This window comes from Balearica regulorum, chromosome 3 (genome assembly GCF_011004875.1).
Source record: "Balearica regulorum gibbericeps isolate bBalReg1 chromosome 3, bBalReg1.pri, whole genome shotgun sequence".
Lineage (NCBI taxonomy): Eukaryota > Metazoa > Chordata > Aves > Gruiformes > Gruidae > Balearica > Balearica regulorum.
In genome coordinates, this window is record NC_046186.1 from 80,666,853 (window position 1) to 80,683,992 (window position 17,140).

The 17,140-nt window shown below is 48.3% G+C and overlaps 1 protein-coding gene across 3 annotated transcripts in view; it reads right to left on the minus strand.

Annotated features, from left to right (window-relative positions):
• Positions 1-14,568: 14,568 nt before the first annotated feature.
• Positions 14,569-17,140, minus strand: part of CAPN9 (calpain 9) — a 29,478-nt gene continuing 26,906 nt past the window's right edge. For all 3 annotated transcript variants that reach the window (XM_010298761.2, XM_075748652.1, XM_075748651.1), the window contains one exon: positions 14,569-16,639. In XM_010298761.2, the coding sequence (XP_010297063.2) occupies positions 16,613-16,639 (27 nt within the window). In that variant the 3' untranslated portion in view covers positions 14,569-16,612. The remainder of the gene's footprint in view (positions 16,640-17,140) is intronic.

Sequence of the window (17,140 nt, forward strand, 5' to 3'; positions counted from 1 at the left end):
GAAGACTTGTAAAGGCAGAGTAGAAAACACGCTGCCGAAGGATAGCGATCAATTTATTCATCGGTAACTTCAGTCACAGTTGCTGAGGATCAGACAGCGCAGGTTATTGAGCTCACGGCTGTGGGTGCTAGAGCAGCACCCAGCGGGCCAGAGTCCTGATGGTGGCTCAGCCACAGCATCCCCCAAAGACCTTGCAAGTCACATCCCCAAGATGCAAACTCAACTTTGTAGGCATTACTCACAGACAGGCCCCCGGGCTTTGCTGTCCAAGTTTGCCTGTGACCCACTTGAATCAGTATCTTCTTGTTACTGTGAGGACGAACCCGTAATTTGGCTGTCCTACGTTTATGAGTTAATGGGTTAACGCCAGTGAAAGCCTTTACAGAGCAGGTAAGCCAGGCACACCCAATTCTTCTCAACGGGACACTCTCTACATTTCTATTGAAAATCTCTGTTATTGTCCCATTTTCAAAGGGGGCTTTACACCTCAACACGTAATACAACCAAGTAGTTCACAATGAAGATCTACATCTTCACCTGACCTCCCACCACCTGGGGAGCTCTGACAACACCCTCTAGAGTCAATGAATGTGAGCTGGGAGATGATCACAAGATTTGTTTGCTTCCCTAATCCAGCAGTTCCCCAGTGGTACTGAACTGCACCCAAAGGATGCTGGGCTGAGACCAAGTTTATTCCATCCTAGTGGAGCAGAGAAAGAAATCTCACGATTAGCTCATCCCTTCAACAGACCCTCTGTCCTCTCAGATCCTCTTCCCAGGGGCATTGTTACTTCCTGTTCTCCTCCCTGCTGTTCAAGGTGAAGATGCCAAGGGACAGGCCACGGCTCATCCTCCTCCTCACCAGCAGCCTGATTTGCTTGCCAGGACAAGTTCACGTGTTCAGCACAGTAAAGGTGCCTTCTCTTAGGGCAGCTGCCGGGGTGGGCAGCTGCCTGTTAGCCCTGGGCCAGGCTTGGCTGAAGCCTGGCAGCTGTGTCTCTACTCACCTTCAGCCCAACGTGTAACTTGTAAGGCTTACCGTTCTTCTGTAAGCATCACTGTGGATTTTACTCTGAATGTCTTCTGGGGCAAAAGATTCCATCAGGCAACCAGTAAATCACAGCGTTTATCAGCTTGCTGCAAAACTTGGACCTCATACAGGACCAAGTCACAAGGCTAAATGCCCTTGGCAGGTCAGGATTTTACTGGGATGCCAACAAGTCAAAAAATATGTAGCTGCCCTGAAAATAGCTTACTGCAGTTTTCCTGTAATGCTTGTCTCCAAAATGAACAAGGGAATGAAAAGGATAAAAAAAAAGGTAGAGGAGGGAAAGAGTCTTCTGTGGTTTTTCGATGGTTCAACGACTTCAGTGACCAAGCAGAGGTTTACACAAGGATCTGACCCCAGCCTCAGCTTCCCTTCTTACCAAAAGTGGCAAGAGTGCCAGCGACCCTGAAGTTCAGCTGGCCATTTTTCTCCTGGGCTTCTTCTCTGAAGTCCACTCACCAGAGTGAAGGCAGCCTTTGAAAATTTCCCACTCGTAACTAGATATGAAGTATGTTACAAGGATTGTTTTTGTTGCTGTAAAATGCCAGCTGCTATGAAAAGATGCAGCGGCCTGCAGCATCGCAATGGAGATGGGAGAAGAAAGAAAGGTGACGGAAGATGGAACAAAGTTCAAATGGGAGGAGAAGATTCACCGCGTGGTTCCTCTCCACCCTGACATTTCCCAGCTACGTGAGCTGAAGCACTGGCTCCGGTTAGCTTGGTGGCAAAATTTATTTAGACTTGTAGGAAGCCCTGACTTTATTACAGCTGTTTGTTATTAAAGGGTTGACTGAACATCCTGCTCTCCTTGCCACATTTTTCAGAGCGTACATCTGCCAAGAAGGAAACTTCTGGTGTGCGCCTATAAGCTTATGTTTAAGAAACCCTGCTCTGTACCGAACCCTTTGGCTTTCACCCCGGTTTGGCTGCAGCTCGGTTCCTCTGGAGCACAGAATACTGCACACGCTTGTGCCCAGTAATTACAGCTTTTTTTTCACTTCTCCATCCTGGAGAAACCGAGCTGCTGCTGGAGATTCGGGGCCCCTGGGAGCTCCCACCAGGCCGGCAGCAGCGCAGGCAGCGACCGGCAGCTGTGGAGGGACTGAGCTGCCGGTAGCTGCTGCCCAGGGCTGCGCCGCTGCCTCTAAGTCCTTCGGCAAATCCCATGACCTGCAGTCTGAGACACACTGAGCTGGCTCCAGAAACTGAGTCTGGCCAAAGTCACAGCAAAAGTACCAATAGATGAGGGTTTCTTGGCCTGCTGCCCTGCCAACACAGGAGTACGGCTTATTGCTTGTCCTCTGTTTTGTCCTCTCTGACTCTCATCTCACTGAGAGAATGGTCTTGCTGTCACTAACGTCATGCAGTGTCATCTTAGCAAGAAGATATAAAGTTGCAAGGCATTTTAATAACATAGCTATGTGTCGGATTCTTGCTTTCACTGAGGCACACCTGGTGTATTAAATTTCATGCAGATCTTGGCTGCATTTTCTCCAGAAACCACCAAAAGCAGTTGAGGAAGGGGGAAAAAAAAATCCCAGATCAAACCATTTTGAGTGCCCAGTCTTTAGTCAAGTTGTACCACCAGCCTTGACCCAAGCTTTAGTTTGATGCCTTAATTGTGGTATCAACTCAACTGACTGTGTGGAAATCCTGCAACAGCCCCAGGGAAGCTCCTCGTCACTAAGATTTCACCAATAATGTTACAGGAGCACAGACGACTAAGAACAAGCTTAGCAAAGAGTGATGTACGTTCCTGTATGGTCTTTCCGCCAGCTGGTTCAAAACCTGCGCTGGCTGGGAGCAAGCCAAGCTTGCTTATGACTTACATGAATCAACTTCTGCCCTGTAGCCCTGTGTGGTGCCTCATCACTGACATATCCAGCACCTCTATGCTAGGAGTGATGTTTGCTCCCCCTGTTCCCAGCACAGCAGGAAGTTGCCCAAGCACCAAACCAGGTCCCTCAGGCCTACAGCCATGCTCCAGTGGGTCAGACCTCCCCCTGCCCAGGCAGTCACCGGTTACTTCTAGCAGATAGCTGTCCGTTCTGGGTTATCTGGGATCTCCAGGGCTCTAGGTGCGCTTTGGTGTTGAGGCATGGAGCAGGAACCGGGAGCTGGCAAGGTGGGCACTGGCTCACCCGCCTCCAGCCCAGCCTGCCCCAGCACTGGGCTTGCCCTTTTAAAGGAAGGTTTCCCCTCCCGGGCTGCTGCCTCGCTCCCCAGCAGCATGGTTTGTTATTGCAGGAGCAGCTTAGCAAAAGGCCCTGCGCCAGGACGGGATGCTTTCCCGGCGAGGCATTTAGCTGTCAGTAGCATGCAAGCCAGGCACCAGAGCCCGTCTGCAGCCCGCCAGTGTGATCCTTGTGACCCTCAGAGAGAAGCATTTCATCTTCAACTGTTATCTGCTCCCCAATTTTCTGCTTCCCTGCCAAAGCCCCCACCCCCACAGCAAGCGCCTCGGTGGCCAGGCCACAGGAAGGCTTCCCCAGTTACAGCGAATTCTCCTAAAACACTGAGTTTAAAACTCCCTGTGCAAAGTTCTCACGCATGCCTGGAAAATCAGGCACAGAAGCATTTGCAAAGCATGACCGTTATGAGACCACTGGATTTTTGCGGGCATTCTTTCAATATGTTATTTTTGTCCTTCTCAACATCTTTCTGTCCGCCCTAAGGGGTGCAGAGCCCCAAGATGTGCAGAGCCAGCCCTCAGTCCCTTTGCTGGCATCAGCCCAGAGGTGGGCATCAGGGACCACAAGGTCACCAGCCTCCCACTGCCCTTGCCTCACACCAGAGATCACTCCAGCACCACTCCCTGAAGTCAAATGACTTTCACAAGTGTAGAGCCAGAAGACTAGATGGAAAAACTGGATCGTGATGGTAATGCCCTGGTAAGGGAAGTTACATGGTGACAAACAACAGAATCAGGGGTGGCTTCTGAATCTGGACTCACAGGTTTTACCCAACAGTCAGTGACTGCAGTTACAGAGGACTTCAACTGACATGAAAAAAATCCAAATCCTGACTCCTTTCAACTGCACAGATTCAGTTAAAAATCCATAAAAGCGATAGCGCCGAGTCCTTCTTAGTTCATTTGCGCTAAGTCCCCCAGGGTATTACTTTTGCTAGAAATGCCATTAGCATTTACTGTTAAGTTCACTGGGAGGCACTTCTGGTTTTAATTATATAGCCCTTACAATGCTTCCTCTGGCACTCTCTTAGTATGGAAAAAATGAGCATAGGATGTAGACAGATAAAAAAGCTATTAATTCCAGGACTAATGATGCCAGATCAGTATAGTTACAAACAGATTTGTCTCCGTAACCCAGCTCAAACAGCTGGCTTTCAGTGTTCGGATAGGAATGTACCAAATATGACAAAAATGTCTTTATCTGGGCAAGCTAATTTTAGACACCATTTTTGGTCAGGCAGTAGAAATACTTAGGGAAGAAATGATTAAACTTCCAATTAAAATAATGTTTTTGTAGGATGCATTGCACCCAGCATTTCGGAAGCGATCTCCTCACTCCATCCATCACAGGGAGTCTCTGGAGCGGCTGCTCAGCCGTGCTGCCACACACGTCCAGCAGTGCCCATCCATCCTGTTCCTTCTGCAGCTTCTCCCTGCCTTTGTACCACCAGCAGCCCGCAGACCACGAAGGACCAGAGCTCTGGTTCTCTGGGTACTCGTAGGACACACAGCCCAGCCTGATCAGCACCCAACCAAAACACACGGGCTCTAGGGGAGCCACATTTGCCAGTGGCTCCCACAAGGCTGGGAGAGGTGATTGCCAGCACCTGCGGTATCTCAGCCTCCAGGCCAGCACCATCCCCACCCCACATCCTCACCCACCCTGGAGAAACAAGGGTCAGGCACTGTGACCAGTGGGGGAGCAAACCAGGTTCCTGCCCCACGAAAGGGGAAAATCCAGCATTTCAGAGCATCCCACTGCCTCAAGATGGGGCTGAGGTATTTCACAGTTTAAATTAAGAAAAGCAAGGTAGAAGCTCCAGCACCCTCCTGGCACGCAGGCGATGCGGCTCAATTCCTTGCTCTGCTCAGGCAGCTGAGCTGCCTGTGCAGGGCTGAGCGGCTGCAAACCAGCTGCGGTGGGGGCAGCGACCCTCCTGAGGTGGGGGAGAACCAGATCCGAGCCGCCGGATTGACTCGAGAAGAGCGGGCAAGTGCGTTCACCACACATAGCATTGTAAACAGAGTAATCATAACCCGATTAAAGAGAGAGGAAAAGCATGTGGCACGTAAGTTGTTACTGGAGAGGTGCACTGGAAGACTTTTAACTGATCCAGAGCTCTGCTGCTGAAAAATTCATAGGCTTCAAGTCATTTCTGCCGCTTTTAAAATCGCTTTTGAGTTCAACAGCCTCAGCGCTCGCAACCAGCTACCTGCAAAATGTGCTCAGTTCAAAAGCCCTAACCTACCGCTGATCCATTTTTGTGTACCACGTTTTCTTCCCATGCCCAGTCACTGCAGGAGACAGCAGGACTCTGAATCGGTGGTGGCTGTGGGGAAGGGGCGTTCATGGTCCTGAAGGACACCAAATGTCAACAGGATGTAAACAAACATATACATATATTTTTAAATTCAAGAAATCGGGGCTTAGAAATGCTCACTCTTGATAACAGCAATGGAAACACTGAAAATCTGCCAGCGTTTCCCCTTTCAGCAAAACTCTGAGGGTCGGCGCCAGCTCCATCTGTCACGTTGTTTCCAGAGCAGACTGCGGCACAGCCCGGCGCTTTGCTGTCCCTTTTGGCAGCAGGGCTGGGCTTCCACCCTGAAGCACCTCCTCCTGCTCCGGTGCCGAAGGGGTGAGCTGGGATGGGAGATGCGGACAGCCAAGCTGCAGCGATCGGGGCATTGCTGCGGGATAGCTCCGCTCAAATCTTTGCCTGCAAACTTCGTGTGACCTCAGATCAGTCGCTGCACCTCGAGATGCCCTTGCAGGTTGCCCTGCGGGGATGCTGGTCATCTGTGTGTAGAGCTCATATGAACCTAAGGACAGCAACGCTGACATTTGTTGTCATCTTTTGAGGACCAGCTAGATAAAGACCATGGAGGGGCCTGTGAATTAGTTTTTATATATGAAATAGAAAATAAAAATAGAAATAGAATATGAAAACTTCCTGGCAAAAGCAGTCGCCAATAACCATGGTAAAGACCATGTGCTCATGCCTCTCATGGCCCATCTCAGCCTCAGTGAGCCTAGTGACAGCCGTGTTTCCCTTCCCAAATTACTCGCAGCCCACAGTTCTTTGCTGTGAAGAGCCAAAGAGGATGCCCCTTTCTCAGTTGACTGTATGAGCTGTTGCCCAATGAATGAAGTTGCAAATTTTGTTATTGCAGGACATCGTTTTGTTCCAGGGTTGAAGTTATTCCAAAGAGCTTTTCTGCACTGAAATCCTTCAGATATTCTCTTGATAATGGAAAGTACATCGAGACTCCTGTTCTGAGACTTCCAGTGAAAGCAGGAGCCTCTCATCCTGGTATCAAATGGCAACATTCACCTCAGGCTGAATGCCAACATGGAGCTCAAAGCATCATTTTAACCTCCTGAAAAGCTCCAAAAAACATCAGCTGAAGTCACTTGGAAGCATCCTCATGGTGGGAAGTGCAAGAAATAGACCTTTGTAAGTCACTTGAGATGGTGGCGAAAACGTCTTTGTGGACATTAGCCGAAGACATGGGCCAGCGGTGGAGTAAATGTCCCCACACTTTGATAGATTTCATGCTGGGGCCTGCACAGGGACGCTGTCATGTTACAAAATTGTGGCTGGCCAGTTTACCACCAGCAACCCAAAAGCATTTCCCACACTGAGATGTCCTGCAGAGGTGGCACCCACTGGTATGCAATAAAAGCGTTTGCTGGAGCAAGTCATTCTCAGTACAGTTTATGGAGAAACTTAAATTCAAAATACACTAGTGAACAAAAAAGGCCTTCTCAGTTGCCAAACGCCTGAAAAGGAGCGTTCTATAGCCCATGGGTGTTTCAGGACACTCACACATAGTGGGAACAGGAGGGATGGGGGACAGGACACATCCCGGCTGTGCGTGCGTAGTGCCCCTTTCTGGGGCAGGGCTTCCCAGCTCTCAGCAAGGGCGGTAACAGGGACCCTCTCTCCCGGATATTTCTCTGCGCCATGTTTCTGGCAGGTGGGTGCTGCCCCAAAATCCTGCGCTGGGAAAGGAGCGGCTTATTGTGCCTCCGCGGGAAGGCAGACTCGGCATTTCACCCGCGCTTGTGCTGACGGCTGGCAGAAAGACAGGCAGCAACTCCGAAACGCCACAGTGTGCACCCAGGGACAGCCTTGGAGCCGCTTTTAGACCCACTTTCTACTCATGGATCCATAGCTTTTCGTTTATTTTTAATCTCTTTTGCAAACACAGCTAAATATCTGTGTATGCCCAGAGATGGCACAAGGCCTCTCCACTGATGATGTCCCACTTGAAGGCCAGTTCTGAGGCTCTCCGGGTGATCTGCAGGGCAGACCCCCTTGGGTAAGGGGGGGCACCGCCGGGCTCCAGGAGTCACCCCACTGCCCAGCATCTCTCCCCGGTGTGACAGCCGGCAGGGCCAGATGGAGCAGAGGAGGGCACCGTGTGCTGCCAGTGCCAAAACATAGCTGGCACATCTAATTTTAGCCTCAGGAGCACTGAAAGCCCTCCTGAGTTGCAACATACCTCGATAAATCATCTAAATTGATGCTGCTTGGCCTAAAGCTGACTTTCAGACGGGAAAGGCTAAGTGCTGACTTTTAAACATAATTTTGACTGAAGCTGAAGGTGTCTGCCTTCAGCATACAGTTACCCAGGGTGTCCAAGGCTTGCAGGGACTGGGAATTAAGAGAGACCCCAAGAAGAGGCAAAAATGCCTGGGATATTTTTGTTTTGCTGTCTAATGCAAATCTGACTGAGAATAAATCTACGTGTGCAATGTATATGCAGGATGAAAAATAGAAGCAGGGAAATAAGCAGCAAATACCTGCAGGGTGCAGAGCATCCTTCAGGTCTAGGGATGGACACCAGGGACAGCTGGTTCCTTGTTTAAAGAAGACCAACCACATCATTGTAGATGCTTCGCCAATCTACACAGCAAACGGACCTACTGGAAAAAAAAAAAAAAAAAGGCATTTTGCTGGGAGTTCTGTGTTCGCTATTGCCTGCTTGGCAATTGTCTGTGCAGAGCAGGCTTGGGGCTTTGGTACCCTTTCCCAGTTAATTGTGAAACTGGATAATCTATGCACGGCGAATCGAAAGTTGGCTGTCAGAACCTTTAGGGGACCAACTGCCTCACTACTGGGGGTTGTTACTGAAACCTTGTACACAAGCTGTCCTACATGTATATAAAATACTTGTATATACAGAAAAAAAATCGTTATTTACATAACATATTTTATATAAATTATATCCACCTAACTTAACACATATACTAATATGTCTCTGAGGCAGTGGTTTTCCATGTCTCCCTCCCTTGTTTGTGCATCTGAGAGATGCCCAAGAGCAGAGAGACTATGGGCAGAAAAGGAATACCGCCTAGTTAAATAATGCAGCATTACAAAACTAATGTTAGGTCTTCAGAGGTCTTCAGACAACTGATTCCCTCTCTTGTGGTAGTTTGGTGTTGATGTTTTTCAAGAGCTGGTTGTTAGCGATCAGGGAAACTACTAAATTAACAACTCTGCAGACTTAATTGTCCGAACACTTTCAATCATTAATTAGGGAAGGAAATCCCTGCCTGTAAACAAAGTCAGCATAGGGTTATTTCATGTCAGGAGCAGTAACAACACATCAAAGCATTCACAAGCTATGAGGTAGGGGCCACTAAAATTATCAACAGGCTTTAGACTTCAAAAATAATAAATTGGGGTTGATCTTTATTTGCATTCTGGTTTCTGAAGCTTTAAGGCTTGCTCAAATACCATTTTCTAGATATTCTCTGCAATCATAAAAGCTGAAACTAAAAAAGCTGGCAATTCTCACTTTCTCAGAGGCTTCTGGAGAAGATGAGATCCTGTGGCACTGACAATGCAACCACAAAGGCTGCCAGCATGGAAGGCGCCTTTCTAATGCAGATTGAAAATCTGAACAGCAGTGAAGTGATTTCCACCCCGCATGAGGCACAGAACATCTTTTCAGCGATCCCGAATCACAGGCCGTGCCTTTCTGCCATAACCTGGCAGAGGGACCTTGTCTGGTGCCTCCTGGGCCGTCTTAGGTCCCAGGTGTTGCATGGTAACAGCACCTTGCTGGAGACATTTGCTTTGGTCTACGGAGGAAAACAAGGACAGGGTGATGTTTGGCCTTACGCAGGCATATTGTCCCTGTGCCTTGGGCATTGTGGGTACATCCCCGCACCATCCACAGCAGAGAGGTCCAGCCTCTGCCTACCCAGCCCCTCACACCATCCTCATCTGGGCGTTTGGGGTGCAACGTGGCTGCATCCCAGCAGCAAAGCCACTCTGTGCGTGCAGCTCTTCAAGTGGACTTTGACACCATGAGAGGTTTTTTTAACTCCCAAATAGGCATCTGGTTTTAGGCAACGCAGAAGTTAGATGGCTGCCTTCTAGGATATGCCTGGAAGAGCATGATATCAGCTTGAATGCGAAATTTATACACAATTGGGAAAGTTTCTTTCCAATACCATCCATAGGTGTTTGACTAAGGTTAAATGGTTTTACCGGAGGTCTTTACTTCATAAGCTAAAATAATGAAGACATTCTATCTCCCATCCCTAGAAACTGCATGCAGATGGCCTCCTTTTCCCAGAAGGACTTGCCCCATCCACTGTTCCTCATCGTCGGTGGGCTCTGTGGGACCCTCAGCCTCCCTGACAAACAGGTCTCTTCTCCTCAGGCCCTTTGGGGTGAGGACGGAACCTTTGCTTCTGGTTCCCAAGGCTTAAACCGGTGATCATTGTGGTGGTTTATGACTCGCACGCTTTCATCGCACGGGCGGAAGGGAGCAGCACGTTTGCTCCCTAGTGGGCTAGGCAAACTGGATCACCACCCAGTTAAGCCAGACTTGCAGTGAAATGTTTGTGGGCCGCAGTGCAAGCTGCTGAGGGAGCCATCGCTCCCTGCTCCTTGCAGGCTCATCTCGTCACGTTCAACCCAGCGCTCATTCTCCTCATGCTGAGCACGTCTTTCCCCTAGGGTTATGCAAACTGCACTGTGACTCTTTTTCAGCCAGCCAGCCAGCCGTGCACCTGGTTTTGATCAAAATTTTTCTACTGTAGCTCTTGTTGGCTCAGAAAAGTGCTTTGACAAGCTTGACATTTCCTGCCTCGGGAAGGAGTAACTCTCTAAAGGAGCGCCATGGGTTCTGTTGGAGAGGTATTACCCATGAGGTGCAGAGAAAGCTGGACTTCTTAAAAGGACCAGACACTGAAACAGCCCTTGTGGTGGCAGTACTATAGATGTCCCAGAGCTCCTGGCTCCAGCGTAGGACACCGCTTGGGTCACTGCCATTGTAGCACCTTCATAAAGACACTTCTCAATCTCTGTTTCTTCTGCTCAAATGTTTGCCTACCCCAGTTCAAGAAAATGTAGCATATATGACATCCTTGTAAGGAATAAAGTCAGACACTCTTCAGCTGAGCGTGGTGGGGCAGAAAGCTGATCTGGGGCTGCAGCTGATTGCGACTCATCCACTCCCCCTTCCCCAGTGACATGAAACAGGAGAAATATTTATGCATGCTTTCACACTGGAAAAGAAATCTGTGAGGATGGCAATTTCCGTACAATGGTCCCTTGAGTTTTGTCTCCACTCTCCTTGACCTGTGTCCTCTTAAAACCTTCAGTAAGCTATTTATCAGGTAAATACGTAAACCAGCCACCATCATATCAACATATGGTGACAGTGACTGAGAGCTACCCTATTAATTGCTGACCCCATTTCTATTTCAGTCACTTGGTGAGTCCTCTAGGAAATGAACGGGATCAGTCAAGATAAATCCATTCTCTGTGGCACCAGATAATCCTTTTTCAAGCTGGAGCAGATGCTGAGATGCCCATCCTGGCAGCCTGCTGCTGGATGACCAAGGGGGTTGTTGTGGAACGTGGCTCCATCCCTGAAGACTTGTCTTGGTGTCCCCTTGTGCAATAAATGGTTTTGCTACGCAGTAGTGTGTCCTAAGATGCCCTGCTGAAGTATGGCACATCCCACTCTTGCACGCTGCACAGAAAGATGCACCTTTTAAAATTCCCAGAAGGCTGACAGCCTTTGATTTGAGTATTAAATTGATGCAGAAAGGATGAGTGTCTAACAACTCGAGGAAACTGCAGAAAGGTAAATGTTATTTGAATTGCTCAAGGGTTTTGAGCCCAGATCTCCTGTTTCTGCTCTAACCACTGGGATATGAGACACAGTGGTGTCGTGGTAGGGGTCTTCTCTGTTCCCTGTGCTGGAGCTACTCGGCTTTGCACTGATGCAAAGTAGTCCTCTGAGAGGTCAAGGATGGTGGAGGGACTGTGTAAGTAAGTATTTAAAAGTATGATTTGCTGGTCCTGCTAGTCAGACAAGGAGAACACTTGCCATAAAACACTTAACCATTGAGAGGAGCAGAAACTGCATCCTAGCAGGGGTGCCCTGAGCGCTGGGTTGGAAAGTTGGACACGGCTTTGCCCTCTGGCCCCAGCAGTGCTCAATGCTGCCCTGCACAGCCACAGCCACACCTTGGGGGGGCTGGAAGAGCCAGGTCTGTGCCCTCAGCCTCATGCAGGCTGGCATGGGCTGCCACCCCCTTGAGCAAAGACAGCTCAGCGGGGACCCTGGCTGCCAGAGCCCCTTCCCAAACCCTTGCAGATGCAATCACCCTCGCTCAGTCCCAGGACAGCCCCCGGCACAGCCCCATGAAATCCTTCGCGCCTGAGCGAGGAGGGGAGAGGAAGACACGGGGTCAGAAGCAGGGAGTGCCCTCTCCGAGCACCACGGCCCTTTTCCCTCAGGGCAGTTTGTTTTCACTGTATTTGTGTCCCTGGGACCCAGCTGCTTAGCAACTGGATAAAATTGTCACAAAATGCTGGCAGTGCCCTCCTTACCAGGGCAGGGCTGGGCTGTGTCCCTGGGGGAGCCGTCTGTCGGGCGAGGTGGCCACACGGCGCTCATGGGGGGACCCCCATCCCTGTCTCCGCGGCTGGGCTGTCCCAAAGGTGCAAGGGAAGGTGGCCCCCACGCATGGCAAACGCTGTAGGCAGCTCCCCGGGTGGCACCGCGGGGGCAGATGAAACATGGACACTCTTAATCACGATGCCTTGTTGGCTCTGAGTGGATAAATGCTTTTTCCTCTCTGAAAGACCAGGAAAAAATCCCCACATTTGGAGTATTCTCATGACGTACCTGAAAATGAAAATATACGCACCATTCCTGACTGCGTATTTGGGGGAGATGGGGATGACTACATCATCTTACTTTGGTTCAGGGCATTTTAAATAAAAACAAGGTAAAAATGGCGATGAAGAGTTATGGCTATATATTCTTTGGGCCAGAAGAAGAAGAAGAGGCATGTGACTAGTGCCTGCTGCTGTCCTTGCCCTGTTTGACCCCTCTGCCTCTGCGGATAATACTCAAAGAAGTACCCAGGCTACTCAGGAGGCCAAACGCTGCTCTGCGGAGCTCACTGCCCTTCAAGGGCCACACAAAGGGCAAGCGACGAAAATTAATTAGAGGCTTTAGGAGAGCAGTTTATAACACACTTGCCCTTATAAGTGGTTGACGTGCAAAAGATAGTTGTTGGCAATTGCTGACAGCTTGTGTGTTTACCTCAATCAGCAAGTATTTGTAATTCATTTTAAAAATGTTGAAGTTCCAGCCTTACTGGGAACATTATAAACTGCCCTCAGCACTCTGATGTGCTTCCAAAACATACACTGCCACGAGTCAAAAAGCACAAAGCAAACATTTCAGGGAAGAGGTGGGGGAAAAGTGGGGTGATGATGCAGTTGAAATGAAAACGATTTAGATAACTCGGTATCTTATCACAAATATTTAATTTTCATGACTGGAAGCAACCGCAACTGTTATAAATGGGGTGAACCGCCACATCACTGCTAGCATCTCTTCTGCCTGACGCCACAGCACCACAATATGGAGGCTTTGCCAGCAGTGGGATGGCTAGACTTCACTTTTTTAATTCTTCCCCCCCCCCCCCCCCAAATGCCTCATACCCGCCCCGTGCTGACACATGAGTTTGTAGGCCCCCGAAAAACCTAATGGGGATTAAAATAGGCCTGTGAAAAAAATATGATTTTCTGAAGCAAGTATTGCTGCCGAAGACTCAGCATTGCTGAGCCGCTCCCAGGGAGCTTTTCATAGAAGCATGGAATGCTTCTGCCCATGCTTGTGCCCACAATGTTTATTGACAGTTTCTGTCTCTGTTTGCATGGAGAAATGGCAGAATGCAATTTAACTATTTTTTCACTCTCTTTATGTTTTAATGCCAGTTCTTCATGGTAGTTTTCACTAACTATATCGCTTCTGGCCTCAGCAACAGGTTGGGCAGGAAACCTTCTTCAGGACAGGAAAATGCCGTTGCCAAACGTACCATCAGGGTGGTTATGGTGGTGGAGGTGGCTGAGCTCGGGACAAATTACAAATGAATCCCCTCTCAAAAGGTTTACACATTGAGTTGATGTTGTTCCTTTAAACTCAGACACGTGCCATGTGTCTGACCATTGCCCAACATCTTGGGGAACTGAGACTGCTGAGAGGGCGCAGGGGAGCAGAGGAGAGACAACCAGCACCAGGGTAGCAGCCAGCCCCCGCTAACATCTGGCCTGAGGCTTTAGCAGCAGATTTCAGAGATTTTTGGTTCTGTCAGGGAGTGGGAGAGCATGCTCAGATTGCAACCCTGTAGCTAAGTGATTTTTAGTTTTTTCCAGTGGTATAATTATGAAAAATGCCTCTCATGTTCCCCATTAATGTTGCTATTAGCAGACAGGCAGGGCTCCCAGCACGAGCTGTTCTTGCTAACAAGGTCTATGTGTACCACATTAGGGAATGTACCACTCACACGGCTTTCAGAGCACCATAAGGGATTTGCCATAGCTCCTGTAATGGTACAGGGCCAAACTTTACTACATCTCCTATCAGAGAAGGCAGCGAGGTCTGGATTTAAATTCAAGATCCATGATTAAAAGAAAAGAAGACCAGCAAACCCAAACCCCTGCTTCTGGGCACTGCTCAAACGCCAGGTGGGTGCAGTGCTGAGAAGGACTATCATATTCGAATGGAGCTGTGAAGTCAAACATCTCTCATTTGCCCACTCAGTCACTCATGGGAGCACTCTAATAGCAGACTGACCACCCCCCCACCTCCCCCTTAGCAGGGACTATATAATCCTCCATCTTCACATGCACTGAAAATGGTCTAGCACATAGGACAAGGGGGAGCAGTTGCGGTCCTTCACCTTGATTTTAGCAAGGTGTTCAGCACAGGCACCCATAATAGCCTTATAGCCCAAGTGGTGAGATAGGGACTGTGCTGCAACAGACAGTTGTATGCACAGGTTTTCTTGTGCTTAATTCCCCTTACGTGCACCTCTGCTGTGGCTGTGGGTGTTGTGTAAACCCCAAGGTAGGACGAGGACTTGGGTCTCTGCAGCATGCTGGCTGGCCAGGACAAAGGCTTGATTTGTAAAGGACTCAGACGCTAGCTCTCAAATTCCTTGTGACACAGTCAGCAGGCAACTGCTCCGAGAGGGCAGAAAACACTTCAGGGTGTTTTTTTAAATGTTAGAATTTTCTTGTAAAAGCAGACGAGATTTTTACCTGTGCCCCATTGCTCCCATCCCACTATGTACCACTCTCTTATATCAATCCTGATTCCTCCAAGACATTACCAGCTCCGGGCAGAGGAACAGAAAGCTACACTGGTGATGCCAGGCATTGAGACATCTCTTCTGCATTGCTTGTGAACATTGCTACAGAAAGGAAATATATTACAACAAATTTGTATCCACCTCCAAGCTCACACAATGAACTAATTAGGGATCTGTGATTTTTTTTGTTTAAGTATGTGGCCAAATGTTTATAGGATGGTCTAGATTTTAATCCAAACTTTCAGAAATTTAGACAGCTGCCCCCAGTGCTGTCAAAAGGGCACACATCTGAAAATCAGTACACTTAATGGGGCTGAGTACCTCGGTTAATCAAATGCTGCAACCATTAGCTTTTGCTCAGCTTCCAGTTAGCTCCAGAGCATTTTCTGCATAGTTACAAGATTATAATTGTTAGAAAAAAAGAAAGTGGGTATTTTAAACATCATCATCATCCCTGTGTTTTTTCATCATTTGAACTTCACCTTTACTGCAACTTGATATTCCTTCCAGAATTGCTCATTAGGTCTAAATCTAGAGAAAACAAAACCCTGGCTGTGTCAGTGATCCTGGACAGTAGGGAATGCAAGGCTATTCTAGGGCCATCTGTTTCGCTGCAAGAATGGTTTTAGAAAACAAATCCAGACAGTTGATTCATTATAAAATAGACATAAATTATGAAGATAATCATGGAAACAAATCCTATGAAGACTTCTTAAGTCCCTGGCTGCTATTACTGTTGTTTTTTAAGTCAGCACTGGCTACCCACGTCACAGATGCAAAATAGCAATAGCTGCAGAAATAGGGCCTTACCAATGGTTACACTGAATTCATCTAAAATTATTATAGTTGCTCTTCTGGAGCACGGTTGGTGTGGGACACAGTCTCAGACTGCCTGGGGGAAAATGGAGCTCACTGTCTCGGAGACCATGTGTCTCTCTGAAGATGAAGGCAAGTTGTGTGCAACTCTGCAGAGATTGGCTTGTGAGACATGCTTTGGCCACAGAGCAAAGTGTGTAGCAGAGAAACTTTGTTGGTAGCAGAGGAAGGACTAAGGGAAGGTGAGATGCAACAATTATTCTCTAAATTAAATCTTTGATGAATGTTAGACCTCAGCTTAAGCATCCTTCTAAGGAAGCCTGGACCAGGGACCTCTGCCATAAATATTCAAGGATGGATTTTCATCCATACATTCCCTAGTCTTCCTTTGTTCGTAGTCTACCAGACTGCAATTCATGTGGCTATGGCAAGAGACTTGTATGTAGCTGCGCAGCATGCCTGTGAATAAATTCCAAATGGAACAAAGTTTTATTCAACCTTATATTTTCAAAAGCACCTTACAGTAATCTGTAGCCAAGCAGCAATAAAGACTTTTGATCACTGTAGTCTGTGCTGTGCTGACACTAAATACAACTCTATTTCATAAAAGCCTGTGGTCACTCAGGAAAATCAGTTTCAGTCTGCTTGAGGTATGTGTGTCCCATCCAAATGCCTCTCACAGTATCAAATCCAGACACTAACAAATCCTTACCAAAAATAAAAACCAAAATGTGATCTGACTGTTGAACTCATCAACACAACAGGGCTGGAGACCAGAAAGAGTGGGCAGCATGTGTGTTCCTCCACACAAAAGCTCCTGGTGAAGTTTGCATGCGAAGGAGACCTCAGTTGTTGGGGCAGAAGTCTCAGCAGCAATGTTGCAAGAAACTCCCGGCATCCAAGTCAGACTTCTTCAGATATTCATTGCCAGGTTGATGAACTAATATCGGAAGAAAGAGCAACTTTACAATAAATGATTTCAGGCCTTTCTCCCCTCACCCCCCGGCTTTCCCCAAATGAAAGAGAGATGTTCAAAAGCAGTGCCTTGCTCTGAATTGACGTCACGCAGGGAAGAGGACCTTTGCTCGCAAGGCTTTTATGTCCTGTCACTAAGGAGAGGAGAGCCAGCTTTTACTTCTGTGTTTGGAGGGAAGGCAGCAGAGCTCTCCAAGCACTAGATGCTGATAACAGCAGTGATTTTGTTTGCATCCCAGCAGTCCATACAGGCTGTCATGTTTGTTGTGCCAGGGACTTCATTGTGCCTTGCCCCAGGAAGCTTTGGGTTAGTGTAAAATGAGAGACAACCCACACATGCAACAGGGAGACAGAGAGCCCGAGGAAATAAGATGACTGTGCTGAGCAGTGTGAGAAGCAGATAATGGACACACACAGGAGAGGCTGATGTGAACTCTGGGGGGGATTCAGGGAGAGTGAAAGACCC